This window comes from Grus americana, chromosome 1 (genome assembly GCF_028858705.1).
Source record: "Grus americana isolate bGruAme1 chromosome 1, bGruAme1.mat, whole genome shotgun sequence".
NCBI lineage: Eukaryota > Metazoa > Chordata > Aves > Gruiformes > Gruidae > Grus > Grus americana.
The window spans coordinates 218,814,649-218,834,666 of record NC_072852.1 but is presented as its reverse complement, the minus strand read 5'-3'; the positions used below and the strand labels follow the sequence as shown (position 1 = coordinate 218,834,666).

The 20,018-nt window shown below is 54.4% G+C and overlaps 1 protein-coding gene across 4 annotated transcripts in view; it reads right to left on the bottom strand.

The window, feature by feature from the left end:
* The window catches only part of CLPB (ClpB family mitochondrial disaggregase), an 86,639-nt gene that overhangs the window by 27,100 nt on the left and 39,521 nt on the right, over positions 1 to 20,018 (bottom strand). For all 4 annotated transcript variants that reach the window (XM_054807597.1, XM_054807606.1, XM_054807578.1 and 1 more), the window contains exon 6: positions 1,987 to 2,084. In XM_054807597.1, coding sequence (XP_054663572.1) covers positions 1,987 to 2,084 — 98 coding nt within the window. The remainder of the gene's footprint in view (positions 1 to 1,986; positions 2,085 to 20,018) is intronic.

The window sequence follows — 20,018 nt, the reverse complement described above, 5'->3', positions numbered from 1 at the left end:
GACTGGGCCCAGCGGCCATGGGGAAAGAGGAGTTGAGCGGCGAAGAAAGACTTGGGAGAGCTGAGATCGGTTGGGGCGGCTTCCCTCCCAGTTACCGACACTGGTTTCAAGGGCTGCTCCCTTCCCTTCCGCCCACGATACAGGGCAGCTGGATCAAATCTCACCGGATGGTTTAGCGACGTGAACTCCAGAGTCCCGAACACCAGGCAAGTGTGCTTGAGCACAGGGAAAGCACACGCAGAATTCGGTGGGTTTTTTTTTTAAAAAAAAAAGAATAAAGGAAATCAAAATAAATTAAAAATACATATGAAAACTCCTTGTTATTCTGTCACAAGGATATGTAAATAAAATCTATGGGATGTGCCCATCCAGTAATAGTTCTGCCAATTCATTCTCTAGCAGTGATTAAAATGAGCAATAAATTCTCAAAGACTCTCGGTGGAATGCAGATCCTGGGGTGGATGCAACCCCGGGAGCACCAAATCCCCCCCAGCTGAATATTCATCACGAGCTGGCTTGACTGCCTTATGTTTTATAGACAAGCACAATCATTTTCATCGGGAACATCTCTGTAGATATATTTCCTTTCCCTCCTCCATCTATTAGTTAAGCATAAAATCCAACGCAGCGTTTCAAACTTGGGGACAGGTTTCCTTGCCAACATTGGACTCCAGAGACCGTTTACCCGGCAGATAATTCCCCCCCTACACGCACCTCCTTCTTGTAAAGTTTTCAAGTATTTTAATTCTTAACTTCTCTTCCTTAAAAACTTTGCTTGGAGAGCTGCCCGTGCGACCGAGCGGTCTCTGGCCAAGGCGAGAAGCCGTCGGCTCTGCGGAGGACTCCCACGGTCAGGGTTTCCTGCGCTGTGACGGAGCGTGGAGAGCCCGAGAGGAAAAATTCCCGTCTCCCTGCTTGGGACAGAGGTTCAGAATTTGGGGAACGTGGTTTTGAACTGCTCGAGCGAGAATTCTCCGAGGTGAGCACAGACTACGGCAGCTGTGACTGGTTTAATTCACAGTAATGCCTACTGAATGCAGTAATTGCCGCAGTTGTAACTCCTTCCATCTCCCACTTACGGGCCAGTCCTTAACCTCAGGTTTGCCAGCCCTCCAGTCTGAATTTAGACCAAACTCCGAGGTGCACAACGTCTGCAACCAGGAGCAAGTCTGCAATCTCCTCGTGCCTCAGTTTTGGCTTCTGCAACCCGGTGGTGCCGGTACCCCCCTTCACCGGGCAGCCGACCCCGATCCTTGGTGAGATGATGCTCGAGAGGCATCGCTCATCGCTGCCGCCACGGCCTCTCCTAACGATTGCTAATTAGTTGCTCCTCCCTGAACGAGGCCTCAAACCCAGGAATTTTAAACCCTCGACACCAGGCTGCAGATTCCTCGCTGTCTAACAACCTGCCACTCTGGAAATCTACTTCCTCCCGGGGTTTTTATGGGAACCGCCGCGGCGAACGCGGTTCTTTCCCCTCTTGCAAATACCTTGTGACAGCGACTGGCAGCGGGACACGGCGTGCTCCAGCCCACTCGAGGAGCCAGTGAGGCCGAAGGGATGAGCCGGGCATTTCCCGACCAGGCAGCCTTACACCGGTGCCCGTGAGTGTGCGGATCCCAGACCCACCACCGGACTCTGCCTTCTCAGACCTGGTTCTTTTGTAAGGAATTTCAGAGAATACACTGACACCCAACCCCCTGATTTTACTGTGGTTTTGCCAAGGGGTTTCAGAACAGCATTGCTGGTCCTGTGCAGGTCACTGCCGAGGAAGACAAGTTAAAGAGGAAGAGGAGGACACAGCTAACATTCAGGAGTGGGTTTTTTTTTTCCTTGTGCATCATGTCATTAATTTATACAGACCTCTTTCGAAAAAGCATGGTGGTGTAGGCTAAGGCTCTCCTCCCTCGCTCACACCGGGTCTTCTTCAAAACTGTTCTTGCGGTGGGAGAGGAAAGACAAAAGTCACCTGAATCTCGGGCTCACCTTCGTCTCCGACGCTTTCAGAAGGTTCATGACTTCCCCTTCGCGGGCATAATCCAGGGGCGTGTGTCCCATTTCGTTCTTCTGCAGCGGGTTGGCACCTGATGGCAGGAAGAAATGAATAAGATGAGGGGATTGGAGTTCAGTCTTGGGGTGGAACGAGCAGATCCCAGTCCGTGTCCGCTCCTGAATTCTGCTCCTAAGGGGACCTGGATCAGAAAGGGATGACGTACAACCAGCAGCGACAAGCGCGGGCGTCCAGGGAAGAGGAAAGGAATTGTCCCTGCTAACAGCTGCCTTGGCAAGAGCTGCCGTGGGGGATGAGAGCACACGGTCACCGGAAGAAAACACAGCTTCCCAAAGGCTTTTTTAAAAAACAAGTTAACTAACCCCAAAGATGGAACTGGAGGGAGTCAGATGGGCACCACATGGAAACAAACTCGCACACAGAGTTCCTTGTTCTCTGTACCCGTCCCAGACACGCTGGATTGCGGAAGAACGTGCACAATCAAACTGGTCCCAGTTGCAGTGGTGGGAAGTACATAGAGGGAATGTGGGACAGGGCAGTCCGAGCTCGGGAGAGAGGGGGACTGGGGAACAGCCCAGGCAAGGTCTCTCAGGATTAACCGCCGGCTCTCGGCGTCTCAGGGATATCTCTAAGGCAGAGAGACTCAGCACTAACGTCGCTGCGCTCTGGGGCTCCACGACAGCTTGCTGTCGCCAACCAGACACCAAGGGTTGTGAGAACGAACCTTCAAACCGGCCTCAACGCCCTCAAACCGGTGCTTGAGCCGACCGCCCCACCGGTTTCAACGCTAGAGCCGTTATCGAGCCTTGAGAAGCAGTCGGGCGAGGGAAGAGCCCGTTATTCCGCTCATTCGCCTGTAAAACGGAGGGGACAGCAGTGACAAGCTGCTGGGACGGGCAAGGCTGGTGGTGCCTGCCCACGGCTGCGATAAAGGGGAGCGCGGGCACTGCCGCGGCACCCCGGCACTGCCGCAGCATCCCCGCTCTGCGAGGGGCTCGGCAAACGTCTTCCACCCCGCTGGAAAGACGGGAGCGAACCGGGTACCTTGGCACACGTCGAGCAAGGCTGCAGGTTCTGCTTCCCCAGCGCAGGAGAGCGCAGAGCACCAGGAGTGCTCAATAAAAGCGAGCGGCAATCATAATATATGAAAGAAGCGCGAGGGCTCTCTGCGAGCAGGAGCCAGGGAGATTAGCCAGTTCTAAGCATCGGCATCGGGGATCTATATTTGCTTACAGAATGAAAAATGTGCTCCATAAACATTCGACACAGAGTAATTTCTATTGCAAGCCTTGTCATTGCAAATAAAGAATATGATCGAGACAGGTGAGATTATATACTGCCGAGGCCGGCCACTCAATATCTTTTAAAGAGACGCTGCTCCCACGGTTCCCCCCTCCCCGCTGCCGAAACCCACCTCGGGTTTGTGCGGCGAGGAAGGGGGGGAAGTTTTCCGGCTCCTCCAAATGATGACATCCTCCAGGCTAGGCCTGCTCTCATTTCAGCTGAAGGTTGACGTTTGGTTTGGCTTTTCCCTTCCCCTGGATCTATCAATAATGGCTATCCAATATTGGCCTAATCCCCCTGTTAATGGCTTTGACGACTTGACTAATTGCTGCAATAATTGATAGAACCCGACTCCTACAACTGGTCGATTCCAACCTCGAGTACCGGCAGCAATAAAATATTACGCCGCAATAAATAACGGTGTCACTTTGCTTGCTAATAGAAGGTAAAAGTGGCGACCGGTTCGCCAGCGCCCCGGCCTGACCCCCTTCCCCATCCCCACCTCCTCCCCTGCCCTCTCCCACCCCGGCAGCTGGCTCCGGCGGCGGCGGAGGGGACGTCAACCTTCGGAGACTTAATAGAAGGCAATTTGTCACCTCCCACTAGCTGTCTGTGGCTGGAGATCGACACCTGGGCAACACCTCGGGCTGTGCGAGCCCGTCGCCTCCTCCCACACCTCCCTGCTCATATTAGGAGGCCCCGGCTTATAATATTTGATAAATAGCACGCCGGTTCAGTCCCAGCACCCGCGCAGCGTCGCGTCGCTGGAGCAGCTGCATAAGGTCACTCATTGGGGAAATATGTTTCTGTCAGCGGTATCGAAAAAAGTTTAGTAGAGTGACAGGCCTCAATTTTTCAAATTTTATTAACTCCATCCTCTTAACAATTTGTCTTGAATTCCTTCAGATTCTGGATAACTGTCAATAGAGCTCGCGACACGGCGGGTGCTGGTACCCGGGTCCTTCGCTGCGTTGGGGAGGAGACGGACGTGGCGGGAGGAGGGGGGTGCAAGGGAGAAAGGGGGGTGCCAGGGGCTTGGGGGGCTCGGAGGAGCATCCCAGCGATGCTCCCTGGGCAGCCCCACGTCCTCCGTGGCTCGGCAGCCCTGGGACCCTTGCTCTCCGTCCTCCGCCGCGGTCCGTCTGGGCAGGGCAGAGGAGTGGAGATCTGGCTCGGGGCACACAGCCAGATGCGTGCCTGCTGAAGGAACAACGAGCCTCACGCCTCGGAGAGCCAGAACGGGGCTCACAGCGGTGCCAGCGGCCCATACGGACACCCAGAGAGCTACGCTGCTCCCAAGATCGGACATGGAGAGGCTTGGGAGAGCCCTGGGCACTGAGACAAGGAGAGGAGTGAGTGTGAGGACCTCGTTTCACAGCGCTGTGAAAGCTCCTGAGCAGACCGGGGCAGCCTCGGAGGTGACCTCCAGCTGAGCGTTCGGGTCCTGAGCCTCCCTTCTCCACTGGAGCTGCTCTGCGGACCGAGGCCACGGCCGCTCCGAACTCGCACGGGATGGTGCCGCTCCGAAGGTCCTGTCTGCAAAGGAGCCGAACAGAAGTGGTGACCTGTATGGTAGATAAGACGCCAAAACGCTCGACATCCCCTTGTCTTTGTGTGCTGCAGATACGATCCGGTGAAGGTGGCAACCCGGCGCTTGGGCGAGTCTCCGGTGCAGAAGCCAGCACGGCTGCGGTCAGTGAAAACCGTTCTCCCCAGTCTAAAGCCATCTCCATCTCCCAGAAGCAGATCTGCTGACTTCATAATTAAGGCCGTCAGCCAGGGACCGATCTCGCAAACAGCCGTCACCCAGTCACCCCCAGGTCATTTCGGCAAGGGTTCCCAGATGTGCCTCCACTCATCCGGGTCCTCATCAGACCCTTCCCGGTGCGACGAGCGCCTGGCCCAGCCCTCGCCCGCGGCGTTGGCAGGGCTGCGGAGCTGACACCGACACGTCGGCATGGACCGAGCCCTCCATGGGACCGAAGCTGCTCCCGGGCCACAACACAACTCCGGGCTCAGCCCCGGCTCCGAGCCTCTCCGGAGCGGGAGGGTCTGGGCACACTCAGCCCGGACACGGAGCCCCGCTCTTCACGGCACCGTGCAGGCTCCGTCACGCCACCCGGCACCGCGGAGCACCCCAAGCTCAGCGAGCACCCCTTCTGCCAAGGCCACTGCCTCAGAGCCCTCACAGCCCCGCTTGCCATCCCCGTGCTCCGGCACACTGGAGGGGATTTGGGGAGCACCCCTCTCCCTGCAGCAGACTCTGCAGGACCCAATCCACAGTTTCCCCTGGGAGAAAAAAAACCCCAACGAACTAATTTTTCTGGCGAAGCAGACTGAATCCTGGGAAGAAGAGCCTGGAAATCCCCACACCGCAGCAGGGTGTGCTGGGGAGGATGCCGGGGACGGGCACACAGAGCGGCTGTCATCCCGAACCAGGGAGGCCCTGAGCCGCAGGCAAGCGCTGGGACGAATCGCACAGCTCCGGTGAGCTAAATGTGATTTGCCGCTGCGGTGACACCTCTCCATCCGCGGGCCTGTTCGAACACCAACACAGCCTGGGATTCAGCGGGAGAAAGCAGCCCGTACGACCTGCTGGGGATTACACGATGCCATCAGCCATCAGCTTTGACAAGGACTGACATTATTATTGCTCCACATGGCTAGTTAAAGTAATATAAAAAGACTTCTGTCCTCCTGAGTCTTCAGTGATTGAATTAGCATGATCACCCCTTTTTCCAGTAACGTAAACCTGTTTTTAAATCAATAAGACACATATTTCACAAGCAGCTTTTAACATACACCATTAATCCGAAAGCAGCCAGCCCAGGCTGTGGTCCCACCACCCTTTTCCTGCCTGCCGCCTCAATAAATGCAAGAGACACGTTACAGGGCACTGCTCCACTCGCTGGGCAACGACCTTCTGCTCGTGCCGAGGACCTGCTCCCGCTGCTACATCGAATGAATCTGCCCGAGTGCTTGAACTGCAATGTGCACAAGATGCTCCCCTGGGAATATCCTCAAATCTCATCAAGGGAAGACCCAGAGCAAAATTTTCAAAGGTACCAGTTGGAAGTAGAATCGGAGAATCAGAGGATCAGAGAATCACAGAATCATTTAGGTTGGAAAAGACCTTTAAGATCACCAAGTCCAACCGTTAACCCAGCACTGCCAAGGCCACCACTAAACCATGTCCCCAAGCACCACATCTACACGGCTTTTAAATCTCTCCAGGGATGGGGACTCCACCACTGCCCTGGGCAGCCTGTTCCAGTGCTGGACAACCCTTTGGGTGAAGAAATATTTCCTAATCTCCAATCTAAACTTCCCCTGGCACAACTTGAGGCCAAAATTTTACTCTGAAGATGAGATTTTTGGGTGCTTCTGTGGATGAGTGACAGCAGAAGCTGCAGGCACACTTGAGGACAATACCCCAGATGATTCAGCATCCAGCCCCACCCCTTCTACTTGGTGGCATTTGCTAATTCCCCTGGGTATGAGACTCTATGAGATCAAACCATCTCCATGTGTTGACACCCTGAGACTCACTCTGCCTCTGATCCCTCTGGTGAAAACATCAGTCTCCATAGGAATAAACGCTCAGTGTTTAAAGACCATGGTGAGCATTTGTGAGCTCCCAAGCCTGACTTCGTACCCACGCACGTCTCTACATGTGTACACACACACATATCCAGAGTGCTGTCACTGAGTTGAAGAAATCACCCAAGAAAGTAACAGGGAGAAAGAAAGGAGATAGAAAAGAGCAAATGAAAATTCTCAGGAGCTCCCCCAGATCCCACGGTCTGCCCCAGAAAGGAGTGTGGCTGTGGTTACGGACCCGCTTTCTTCCAAGGACAGCGCTGTCCTTCCAAAGGAAGGGAACACGGACAGTGGATTGAGTGCACCCTCACCCAAGCTGTGTGGTGGGTCGACACACTGGAGGGAAGGGATGCCATCCAGAGGGACCTGGACAGGCTGGAGAGGTGGGACCGTGCGAACCATGTGAAGTTCAACAAGGCCAAGGGCAAGGTCCTGCACGTGGGTCAGGGCAATCCCAAGCACAACTCCAGGCTGGGCACAGAATGGATGGAGAGCAGCCCTGAGGAGAAGGACTTGGGGGTGTGGGGGGGACGAGAAGCTCAACATGACCCAGCAATGTGCGCTGGCAGCCCAGAAAGCCACCCGTGTCCTGGGCTGCGTGTCCAGCAGTGTGACCAGCAGGTCGAGGGAGGGGATTCTGCCCCTCTGCTCCGCTCTGGGGAGACCCCCCTGCAGTGCTGCGTCCAGCTCGGGGGTCCCCAGCACAAGAAGGACATGGAGCTGTTGGAGCGAGTCCAGAGGAGGCCACGGAGATGCTGCGAGGGCTGGAGCACTTCTGCTATGGAGACCTCAGGCTGAGAGAGTTGGGGTGGTTCAGCCTGGAGAAGAGAAGGCTGCGGGGAGACCTTAGAGCCCCTTCCAGTCCCCACAGGGGCTCCAGGAAAGCTGGAGAGGGGCTGGTGCCAAGGGCAGGGAGTGACAGGCCAAGGGGAATGGCCTGAAGCTGCAGGAGGGGAGATGGAGATGGGATGTGAGGCAGAAATCCTTCCCTGTGAGGGTGCTGAGGCCCTGGCACAGGTTGCCCCGAGAAGCTGTGGCTGCCCCTGGCTCCCTGGCAGTGTTGAAGGCCAGGTTGGATGGGGCTTTGGGCAAGCTGGGCTAGTGGAGGGTGTCCCTGCCCATGGCAGGGGTGGCACTGGATGGGCTGGGAGGTCCCTGCCCACCCAAACCCGTCTGGGATGATTCATTCTATGAACAGGGACAGAAAACATGGCTCAGAAACAACGAGGTGCAGAACAGAAGTGATGCTAAAGGTATCACCAAACGCCACGAATGGCTGCCAAGCCATAACGGACGAAATAAAAGCCCTCACAGAGATACAGGCCGTGGCTAAAGAGGACGGTGAACTGCAGACGTGACAGGAGCACAATCAACACCGGTGTAGGCTGCATGAAAACAGGGCTTGCCAAAGAAGCTTCGTTTCCCGCTTTGAGGGGACCACAAATGTAGGTAGGAAGGCAACTGCAGACACGCTGCACCGAATGAGAACCACTCATTAGGGATTCACAATATCCTCATTAAAACGTTTGTACTGTGCAATGCAATGATACCGCAAGCACTAACCACAAGGTGCAAAAAAGATTTAGGAAATGATTCCCAAGCGTGCTGCTGTGCCTGTGGGATCTCCCAGGATTCGGCGGGACTTTTGCAGTTACTTCTACACAGTTCCTCCGGTCCCTTCCTTCCGTCACCGAGCGAAGCATCACTTTAATGAGAACTTGCTTTTAGCCTCACAAACACCATCAGGAGGACCAAACGTGAAGGTGGCTGTTCCCGGGCGATATCCCGGGCAGCGCAGAACCAGGTTCGGTCCATCACAGCCAGCGCCGGTTGATGCACGGCCCCGGTGCGGCAGCAGCCCACCCCGAGCTCTCAGGGAACAGGAGCTCTGCTCCCCCCTCACTCTTAAAGCACAGGAAGCCGTTCCAGCGTGACTTTGTCCAGCATTGGGCATTACTTCTTGTCCTGCCTCTCCTTCCCAAAATCCCTCTCGCCTGTTAACAGCCTCGGACCGGCTCAGCCCTCAGTGCCTCCTTGTGCTCCTGCCTACCCGGCTGGGACTCCGCATCCTGTCCAGACCTTCCACTTTCCGAGGGTTGATACCGCCCTGCACTCCTCTCCCAACGTCCGCAACCTTGCATCTGACTGCATTAAAAATACATTTTGTCTCAACCGACCATGCCAGCAACTTGTCCCTCTCTTGAGGATTTGGTCTCAGTATATTGACTTAGTCACTGCTACAAGTGTGCATGGTTTGTAATAAATTTTAACACATACACGACCAAACAGAGAGATACAGAGTTGAAAAAGTGATATAGGAAGGAAGAGTTCAGACTTAATTAAGGACTAGATGTTTCTGGAGTAGCGTCGACATGGAAAGGAGAGATCCTCTGAACCAGAAACATCCCAAGATGAAGGTCAGATGCTGAGAAGGGCAGGTAAGAAACTGCAAGGAGAAATCTTAACCAGCGCTCACAAACCTCGGGAACCAGGCTGAGAGCAAATCCGTGCGTGCTTCTGACAGATGGCAGCAGCACAGTCCAAAACCAAGAGGTGCTTCCTGAAGCCACCAGTCAGCAAGCTCACAAGATGAGAAGCAAGCCTTAACTCAGTCTTGGTCAGTGTAAAAAGGCTTTCTCCAAAACCTCGGCTCCTGAGCACACACACGGATGCTTAACTTCATTACAAGCAAAATGTGATGAAGAATCCATTGCCAAGGAGCTTTGTTCCAAAAGAAAACCACACGAATCCTGCTAGAAATAAAGCAGCAGCCCACCAGCAGAAAACTGTCAGAAACAGGGATGTTAAAGGCAAAAGAAACCCGTGCCATTTATTAAAAAGGCTTTATAATGAGAAAAGTTAGGATCTTAAGAATAAACCACCACCACCTCCATCCTTCAAAGCCTGGAAGCTGCATCCAGAAAATGGAAGGGAGCATTTGTTCTGGCAAGTTACGTGTAACAAACACAGGTCAGGAGGGATTTAAAAGAAGCCCTTGCTTCGGGAATGAGAGTCGGAACCTCCTTTCAGCCCTGTCAGAAAGCAGAGGAGTTTCTGGAGGTGACGCAGGTGAAGCGGGAGGGCTCGAGGTGATGCTAACTGCCCCCTGCATCCGCGGTCACCATGGAAAGGCCCCCACGCCAAACCTCCTGCAGGGACAGGCTGCAGGACCTGCCTCCAGCTGAGGAGTGAGCAGAAACGGTTTTACAGCATTACCGAGCGTTAACGAACCGCCAGGCCCAGAGACCTTTCACCGAGGAGTTCAGGAGGAGCTCAAACACCAAATTATCCACCAGCGCTAACGACTCCCGGCTCGTCGTATCTGCTACAGGCCGACAGCAGAAGGCAGCAAAGGTGACACCGATCTGTAAAAACCACTCACGGAGGAAACACAGTAGCAGACATGTGGAAAAAAGGCATTAAGAGGAAAAGTCAGCACAACTTTTTTGGCAGAAAGTCTTGCCTTCCCGAGGTGGGGGCAGTGCCTCCTGTCACGGCTCAGGTGGAAATCGGGATCCGCTGGATGCCGATGCACCTCTGATGGCCGAGAACATCAGAGTTCCTCACCTCAGAAGCAAGCTGTTTGAAGAAAAAAGCTCCTGGTGGATAAATAATGACTTCAACACTGAAAAGAAAGGATTTAAAGGTGAGCAAGTGGTCAGTGTCCACAGGGGAAGAAAGTCGTCCGAGGGCATCCAAGGGATTTCTGCTGATGCCTGTGTGGTCAGACCATCCGCGAGCGACCGGAGGGAGGGCTAATACCCACACGACAAAGACAGCTACCAATACTGATTTATTCTGAGGGGCAGCGATGGGCTGGCGAGCGAAACTCAACTTAGATAATAAACGCAAACCAGTGCCCGTGTGGAAAAACCGATGTGAATTCCACAGAAGCAGTGCCAGGCACGGAGCCACCCTTCACCGGGAAATCTGCGCGAGGCTTCAGAGCTGCATGGACTGCTCTATCACAACGTTAATTTGCTGCTGAACCGAAGCGGGAATTAGTTCGGAAAGAAGAAACTCTTGCCCACAGATTTTTCACCCCAGTATAAAATTACAGAATACAACAAAATGACCAAATTTGCTTTCGGTGACCCCAGTGACGCTCTGGGCAATGAGGAGCTCTGCGGAGGATTGCCCAGCGCACAGGTACCACCCTGACCAGAAGAGTAACGGCCTGTGTTTCCCTCGGAATCACAAACCAGCCCATACACATGGCACACGGGAAGGCTGCAACAGAAGAAAGAGAAAAATAAATCAATTAACGTGTGTTAAATATAAACACGTTATTTTGGATCTGCCTTCTGAGAGCTCCAGCGGGGAAGCGTGTCCTCCAGCAGTGCTTCTTCGAGCAAGGGTCCTGCTGCTGGTGCATCCCGGGCACAGCACGGCACGGCATGGCACGGCACGGCATGGCACGGCACGGCATGGCATGGCACAGCACGGCATGGCACAGCATGGCACGGCACGGCACGGCACAGCATCCCTCCTCCTGCAGCTCTCTAAGGGGATCACCGCGGTCGCTGCCGCTCTCCTGTGCCTTACACAGCACGGCAGGTTCAGACCTGATGGTGAGGATGAAGAAGGGGAGCCAAGGGCACAAGTTCTTGCGCTCCACGCACAAGACCTGACGTATCCAAGGAAATCGGGGCTTCCCTGAGGACGTTACGAATTTAGCTAGCTCTGATCTCAAACCGCTTTCCACCTGCCCAGGGGTTGAAGTCAAACCACTTCCAAACCCGCTCTGCTCCAGCAACACATGAGGAGGAGCAGAGCAGGGAAGGGCTCGTGCAATTTGGATTCCGTATTTCAGGCTCAGAAAAGCCTTTATTCTTCGCAATGCCTTTTAAAACAAGTTGACCTACCTGCTCCTCTCAGTCTTGCTTTATTGTAATGTAAGTTATTTTATGCGTACTTCATACCTGGGCGTGAAAACAATCTACTCAACTCTTGTCCGTAAGGTAACAGTATGGGACAGGAAACTAAAGAATCCTCATCTCTCCATATCTACACGTGTGCAGAGCGATTAAATTCATGACAAACATTATGTCACTGTGGAGTTTTGTACCCAGAAACACTTAGAGAGGGATCTATTTGCTCCCCTGCCCTATGGGGAAACTATTCTTAAGCACTCCGACATGGACATAAATGCGCTTGCACTTACACGCTTATTGCTCTCGCCACGGTGGGACGTTAGACGCTTCGATGCTGTGATATGAGTGGTTTCTAAATCCCAGTCTCACAGGATTTTAATTACTGGTCTGGCGCGGCTGGGAGTGGAACTTGCTGCTGTCGGATGGAGGGGGTCGATACGCCGGCCCAGAACATATTGAGCCGTGGTGCTTGCAGACTCTATTGCGCTATTTAATCATCTTTTGCAAAATTTACAGTGCAACAGAAGGAATCAATACTGAATTTATCACATTCCCTTGTAAATATGAGCACGGAGAGGGAGAGAGGATTTCAGACGCTCTTGCACAACAGCCGGCCTGGGATGGATGTTACAGCAGGCGCCAGACCTGGAGCAAACCCCCGGCACAGAGCACCCGGGGGCACCTACCGCGCGTGTGACTCCCCGAAACCGCCGACCCTGAGGCCCCGCTGCCGCCTCGGGCTGTGGAAGGGCTCGGTGTCCTCTGTGGTGCCGGCAGCAGCCCGGGGCAGGGCTCGGCCACGCTCCCTCCAACGCCGGGGCACGAGGGGTGTGCGAGCACACGGCTCTGCGGGAGCAGGACGCTCCCCTGGTGCGAGCAGGTACCGCTGCCGTGCCTGCCGTGGGACCTGGCCCGCGGGGAGAGTTATTCCTTCCCACTGGCCTGGTTTTGCTCACGAGGACGGAGTCACAGCCTTGGTCTTCGCAAACGGGTGCGTTCATAACGGGTGGCAGGGACCAAAGGGACTCCTGGCTCCTGTGCACTGGGTGCTGCCATCCCCGCGCCTCGGGTCCTTCCAAAGCCCTGGCTGATCTCAAGGCAGAGCCAGCAGAGATCGGGGGGAGACAGGAAAAGCTGCCAAGGTAGCTTTAGAATAAATGACATGATTTTCGAAGGGAACCAGCTCACGTGGGAACTTTTCAAGTGCACTATCTACTGCCTCGTGCCCCGGGGCAGCGCTTTTCAACCTGATCAATCTCTGGGGCTCAACGGAGAACCCAGCAAAGCAAAAAAATTCAGGATGAACTCACTGTACAGCTGCAGCTGAGCCTTCGCTGGGAATTTTTGGGGATCCATCCGTGAGGAAAGACCTCCTGCTCAGAGACTGCCAGCCCAGCAGGCCTCTGCCAGCTTCACTTCCTCAGTTTCCCATTTAGTTTCCCCAGTTTTGCTCTTGCTTACGCTGGTGACTCCACCGAGCGGGTGTCACCTTCTCAGGCTGTGACGGGGCCCACGGTATCTCCTCTGTCACCACGCGCTGGCTGCTGGGGACATGGGGACCTTCATCCTCTCTCTGTGAGAACAGAGCCCTGGGGTATGACCGAAAATGCTCCAAGACATACTACACAGAATTCAAACACAAGCAAGGCAGCTACAATTACAACCTGATTTTTCCTGAGAATAGTGCATCGCTTTCTGACGTCAAAAGCCAACGCTGGCTCCGTAATTCATTTCCCCATCATTCATCCTTTTCATGCTAATTGAGAGAGAGAGGGGAGGTCCCGACAACGGGCAAGGGATCAGTCTCTGAGGGAGGGAATTGCTCCACTTTTAAGCAAAGATACGAGATGTGAGACAGCACCCACCTCGGTGCAAAGCAGAGCACCTTCACCCAGCCGCAGCTGGCCGTTCAGCCAAGCCCTCACTACAGGGATGCACACACAAAACACACCTTGGAAAAGCACTTGGAAAAGCAATTCAATATCCAGGAAAAATGACAGCTGAGCTCTCAGGAGCCAGGGAAACAAGAAAGAGGATCTGAAGAACCACAGGCCGGTCAGCTTCACCTCGATGCCTGGGAAGGTGATGGAGCAACTCACCCTGGAAACCCTTTTCTAACCAATGAAGGATGAGATTGGGAGTAGTCAGCATGGGTTTATGAAGGGGAAAGCAGCAGATGTTGTTTATCTCGACTTTAGTGAGGCTTTTAACATCTTCTCCCCTAACATTGGGTGGAGCAAGTCCAGAGGAGGCCACGGAGATGATGCGAGGGCTGGAGCACCTCTGCTATGGAGACCTCAGGCTGAGAGAGTTGGGCTGGTTCAGCCTGGAGAAGAGAAGGCTGCGGGGAGACCTTAGAGCCCCTTCCAGTCCCCAAAGGGGCTCCAGGAAAGCTGGAGAGGGGCTGGTGACAAGGGCAGGGAGTGACAGGCCAAGGGGAATGGCCTGAAGCTGCAGGAGGGGAGATGGAGATGGGATGTGAGGCAGAAATCCTTCCCTGTGAGGGTGCTGAGGCCCTGGCACAGGTTGCCCCGAGAAGCTGTGGCTGCCCCTGGCTCCCTGGCAGTGTTGAAGGCCAGGTTGGATGGGGCTTTGGGCAAGCTGGGCTAGTGGAGGGTGTCCCTGCCCATGGCAGGGGTGGCACTGGATGGGCTGGGAGGTCCCTGCCCACCCAAACCCGTCTGGGGTTCTATGACAGGCTGGAGAAATGGCTTAACAAAAACCTCATGAAGTTCAGCCAGGAGAAGTCCAAAGTCCTGTTCCCGGGGAGGAACAAGCCCAGGCACCAGCACAGGGGGACCTGTGTTGCCACTGGGCTGAGGGAGGTGAGCCTTTCCCTCTGCTCAGCACCGGGGAGACACATCTGGTGTCCAGTTCTGCACTCCCCAGGTCAAGAAAGACATGGACTTATTGGAGGGAGTCCAGCAAAGGGCCAGGAAGACAACGGATGGACTGGTGCATCTCTTGTACGAGAGCTGGGACTGTTTAGTCTGGAGAAGAGAAAGCTCAGGGGGATCTTGATCATGTGTATATATACCTGATGGGGGAGGAAGAAGATGGAGCCAGGCTCTTTCTAAGGGTGCCCAGTGACAGGACAAGAGTGGGCACAAACTGAAACACGGGGAATTCCTTCAAAACACAAGAAAAAACTTTACTGTAACAACTACTGAACGCGGGAAGAGGCTGCCTGGAGAGGTTGGGGAGTCTCCATCCGTGGAGATACTCAAGCCCCAACCACAGTCCTGGGGACTCTGCTTCGAGCAGGGGCTTGGACTAGATGGTCTCCAGAGGTCCTGGCCAACCTCAGGGATTTCACGGCTCTGGGATTCTACAGTGCCCCAGCACCCTGATGGGGAAACACACCTCTCCCCTCAGGTTCCTCCTCGTCCCTTGTGACCATTACGGAGTATCTTTGGGCAGAGACACCCTTCTTCAAGGAGCGTAAGTATGAGGCAGCAGCCGGAGACAGGCAGAGGAACACACGCCAGCAATGAAACGCTGTTCAGCAACGGAGAAGGAATCCGCAAACCACTTGCAATGTCTCCTGCAGACAACTGAGCGCTGGAGAGAGCTCCAGGGGAGAGAAGCCAAGAGCTCTGCAGCGTCCAGGTGAGCTCCCTCTCAGCAAACACCCTTGTTCGATGGTCTATGCGCAAGGCAAACGACAGGGTGATCGCGGGGCTGGGACACAGGGCCTTTACAACGAAGGAAAGCAGATTGTGCTTGGTTTAATAAAGGAGGGGGCACTCAGAGATGCACAGAGACAATTTCTGGTGAACCTCTCCAGCCTTTTCCGGTTTCTCAGCTTCTTCAAGCCTCCTACTGCTCAGTTCCCCTGGTCAGGGTCTGCCCTTCTTCACAGCCCCAATTCTGAGCCCCACGCCAGCTCTGAGATCATTAGAACATTTCAAACCTGAACCCTTCTCCCCACGTTAGCCCAATAAAGTCCTATCAGGCACTTGCTGCTCAAATCTGAAGCTTGCAGGTATTCTCTGGTCCTAAAACCCTGCCGTGTATTTGTCACAGGGGAGTAAAAAAAACCCAGCCAACCCCAAAAAGCAAGACCACAAGCATGTCCCAAGAAATTAACTGAATCACAACTCATTCCGCTGCAGAACACCCCATAGTCCCCGTCTGCAGTAGTGCCGACAGTGTGAGAACGGACAGGGCTCTGTGCACGGAGAAGGAAGTGCTGCAGGTCGTGTCTTTATCGTCGCCCTGATCCACCGGCTTGAGATGGCTCCATCCACACGGCTACAAGGGCTGGGCTTTGAATTCAAACCAGTCCTGAACTTAAGTCTGCTCCTAAGTCTCCTGCAGAGACTTGCTGGTGGGCAAGAGGGCTGGTAGCAAGCGGAGCCATCAGGGAGGTCTGGTTTGACTGGACCTAGGAGGAGGACAGAGCTAGGAGGAGGATGGAGGGTAGGAGGAGGATGGAGGGTAGGAGGAGGATGGAGGGTAGGAGGAGGATGGAGCTAGGAGGAGGATGGAGGGTAGGAGGAGGATGGAGGGTAGGAGAAGGATGGAGGGTAGGAGGAGGACGGAGCTAGGAGGAGGATGGAGGGTAGGAATACACCCGCCGTGCTTCCAGACACTGGGCTGGGGGCTGCTGAGCTCCAGTGCTGGTTCCTGACGGATCAGAACCTGCCAGCTCCTCCGGCTGCCTGCATTTCAGCGGCCGGTTCTGGAGCAGAATCAGACTTGGAAGGGTGCAGGAGGGCAGCTGAGCTCCATGGCAAGGCTGCCCCGTCACCTGCGGAAAGCTGAACCTTCTACCGGCTATTTCATGCTGCAGATTTAAATACCGACATAATAAAAGCTCCCCCTAAAAGGAAGAGACATCCATCGCCAACGAGCTGGAGACCATGCCTTCCTTCCTCCGAGCCAAACACAAAGCCCTCCGCATCGATCGTGCCTGCAGTAGCAACTGGTGCACGCCGTGGGTGTGAGCTCCCACCCGCTCCTGCCCACAAACACCGATATTTATGGTGTCAGCTCAGGTCAGGAGACTGTGAAATGTCACCAACAACTGCCCGAAAGGACAACAAGAGCGGCGACTTCGTCTCGCGGTCTGCTGGGCACACACACGCTGACCGCAAGGCGATAAGGTCCTGGAGGGGTCAAGCGAGTCACTGAATGGGCCACAAAAGGCCAGGGATGGGGGGTGAGGGGCAAGCGCACGGGGGCTTCCCTTAAAAAATAAAACCCCAGCACAACGGGGTAGTGGTTTTAGCAGAGAGGGGCCGTGGCAGTTAATGGCTTTGGCCCCGAGGGCAGCAAGGGAAGGAAGTGTTAGGGAGAGTAAATGGTTAGTAAAAAGGCAGGTGTAGGGATGGGCGAGGGAGGGAGCGAGGGGAGCCTGTTCCACGTCAGCAAACAGGAGACATCCTACGCGCGGATGTCAATGGCAAACCGCACGGGGAAATTATCCGCACAAAGGGCCCGGGGCAGGCACACTTTGAAAGGTGTTCGATCTCCACTTCTGAGACCTTCAGCCATGTATTCATCGCAGATCAGACTGACAAGGACGCAGGGACCCGCGCTTTGTTATGGCGCAGGACCGGGAGGGGGGGAAACACCCCGGTCAATGCGATGAAAACCTCGTGTCAGGCGCCAGTCGTGAAATCGAACTCCAGCCTGCAAAACTCACTGAAAGGACAGGGAAGGGTCTGCTGAAGCGTTCACCTGACAAAGAGGGGAGACGTCTTTGATTTAACAAGTAAATCCTCATAAATTTTCACCGTAACTAGGACCGCAATGGGTAAGTGGATGTTGTGATGGGCTGGCGAATAGAGGTTGATGTGGAGAAGGTTGCGGACTCAGCCCCAGGACCCTACATGGACTTCTCCATCAGGCACCGAGCGGAGGTTCGTGTCGGTGGACTGCTGTTCCCAGGGCCTCACCCTGGGACGCGCTCTCGTCTTTGCAAGACGACGATTTTCACTGGGAAATGCATTCTTAGTGTGGGCTCCTGAATCTGTATCCAGCAGGATTTCCGCAGGGCTGGATTAAGAACAGAACAGCGATGAGCAATCGTCACATTTTGTGCTGCGGCTGACTAAATTCAGAGTTTTCACTTGGACTGGGTACACAGTCCCTTAGTTGTACTCAAACAAACACAGCCATACAGATTGTTATACTTTTTTTTTCTGAGATCCAAGTGAGTTCTTCTGAGCTGAGACACTTTGCCAGGAACAAAGAGCTCTCTGTGAGCATCGAGCAGCAGAAGTGGTCATTCACCAGGACGGCAGCGGCTCCAGCGCAGATACAGAAACAGCTTTTCAACAAAAAGAACAGTCCTCTCTATGAAGAGGAGCCTGTATTGTAACAGCGCTCAGATAACCAAGCAGGGGACAGATGTAGAAATGAGCTGGACTTGCTACTTGCAGTTAGTTATTCAGCACAGCCTAAACTCTTCAGTGCCAGCTTCACCTATCTGGAGCCATACTTTACCCGTACTTAGGATAACCAGCCAGCTGCCTCGGTACTTTCAATCAGCTAATAATACACATGCCTTGCAAGGAGACTTCCACAGGCAGAAACAAGCAGCAGGTATCTTTGTAAAATATGTCATTCCGGCTTTTCCGCAGAGGGGACGGGGAGGTGGCTGCCGGCCCGAACTCAACAGGCTGAGAAAGAGCTCTCAGGCTCGCACTGGCAGCTCTGCCATCGCCTTCAGCACGGCTCAGTGCCGGGTCCTGCCCTTGGGGCACAACAACCCCAGGCACCGCTACAGGCTTGGGGCAGAGTGGCTGGAGCCGGCAGTGTGCCCAGGTGGCCAAGGCGGCCAACAGCATCCTGGCTTGGATCAGCAATGGTGTGGCCAGCAGGACCAGGGCAGCGATCGTCCCCCTGTACTGGGCCCTGGTGAGGCCGCACCTCGAGTGCTGGGTTCAGTTTTGGGCCCCTCACTCCAAGAAGGACATTGAGGTGCTGGAGCGTGTCCAGAGAAGGGCAACGGAGTGGGGAAGGGTCTGGAGCACAAGTCTGATGAGGAGCGGCTGAGGGAACTGGGGGTGTTGAGCCTGGAGAAGAGGAGGCTGAGGGGAGACCTGATGGCTCTCTACAGCTACCTGAAAGGAGGCTGTAGCCAGGTGGGGGTTGGTCTCTTCTCCCAAGGAACAAGCGATAGGACAAGAGGGAATGGCCTCAAGTGGTGCCAGGGGAGGTTTAGGTTGGAGATCAGGAAATATTTCTTCACCGCAAGGGTTGTCAGTCACTGGACCAGGCTGCCCAGGGCAGTGGTGGAGTCCCCATCCCTGGAGGGATTTAAAAGCCGTGTAGATGTGGTGCTTGGGGACATGGGTTAGTGGTGGCCTTGGCAGTGCTGGGTTAACGGTTGGACTTGGTGATCTTAAGGGTCTTTTCAGACCAAAACATTTCTGTGATTCTAACTCATCACTCGAGGGGGGAAGCCCACTCCACTTGTCCCACAGGCATCCCTGCCCACGGCTGTGGGATCTCAGGGTTCTGTTGGAGCAGTTTCTGCTCACCACCAGCGCCCTCGGACTGTGCAGCAGACGTGCGGTGAGTCAGACGCAGCGAGAAAGCGCCAGGTTCAGTGTTCATGCAGTGCCTATGCACGCTGCAAACACGGAGTAGCTCTGCCACGTCAGACAACTGCGCTGGACCGCGCACGGGCCAATATTTCTGCCTGAGGATTTCCCAGTCCCCACACGCACACGTTCCCACAGCCTACAGAGCAGCCGTCTGCTTTTGCAGCTCCCTTCTCTGCCAGCACCCCTGAGGAAACCAGGCTAAATCCATTTGCAATAGGTTTTCTTTCAGTGACTCCTTTTTGGGGGGGGATTAATTTACAGCCAAGAGATAGGGTTCTGGTATCTGGCAGGCTCCCCGAGAGAAACCCTGACCCAGAGTGAACTGTGGAATTCAGTGCTATTGAATCTCAGCCTTTCACTCTTATTTTTCTATTTGTGAAAGATAACAAGCGTGTGGTATAGATGAGTATCAAGGTTCAATGTTCCCACAATTATTTTTCTTCGTCTCTTCTGGGGATGTTTAGCTTTCACGGATGCTACTTTCCATTATCTTTTTAGTTGCTTTCTTAAGGAATGATCCTTTTTTGTGAGCCCATCTTACAATTATCTGCCCAACCGCTTCCCCGGAATTAACCCCTGAACTCCTGAGACGCCCACGCTACGAAGATTATGACATTCCTAAAATTTTTGCAAAAATCAGCATCTGGCTAGAGAGACGCTAGAGAATCTCTGCAGCACGGGGACAGGCTG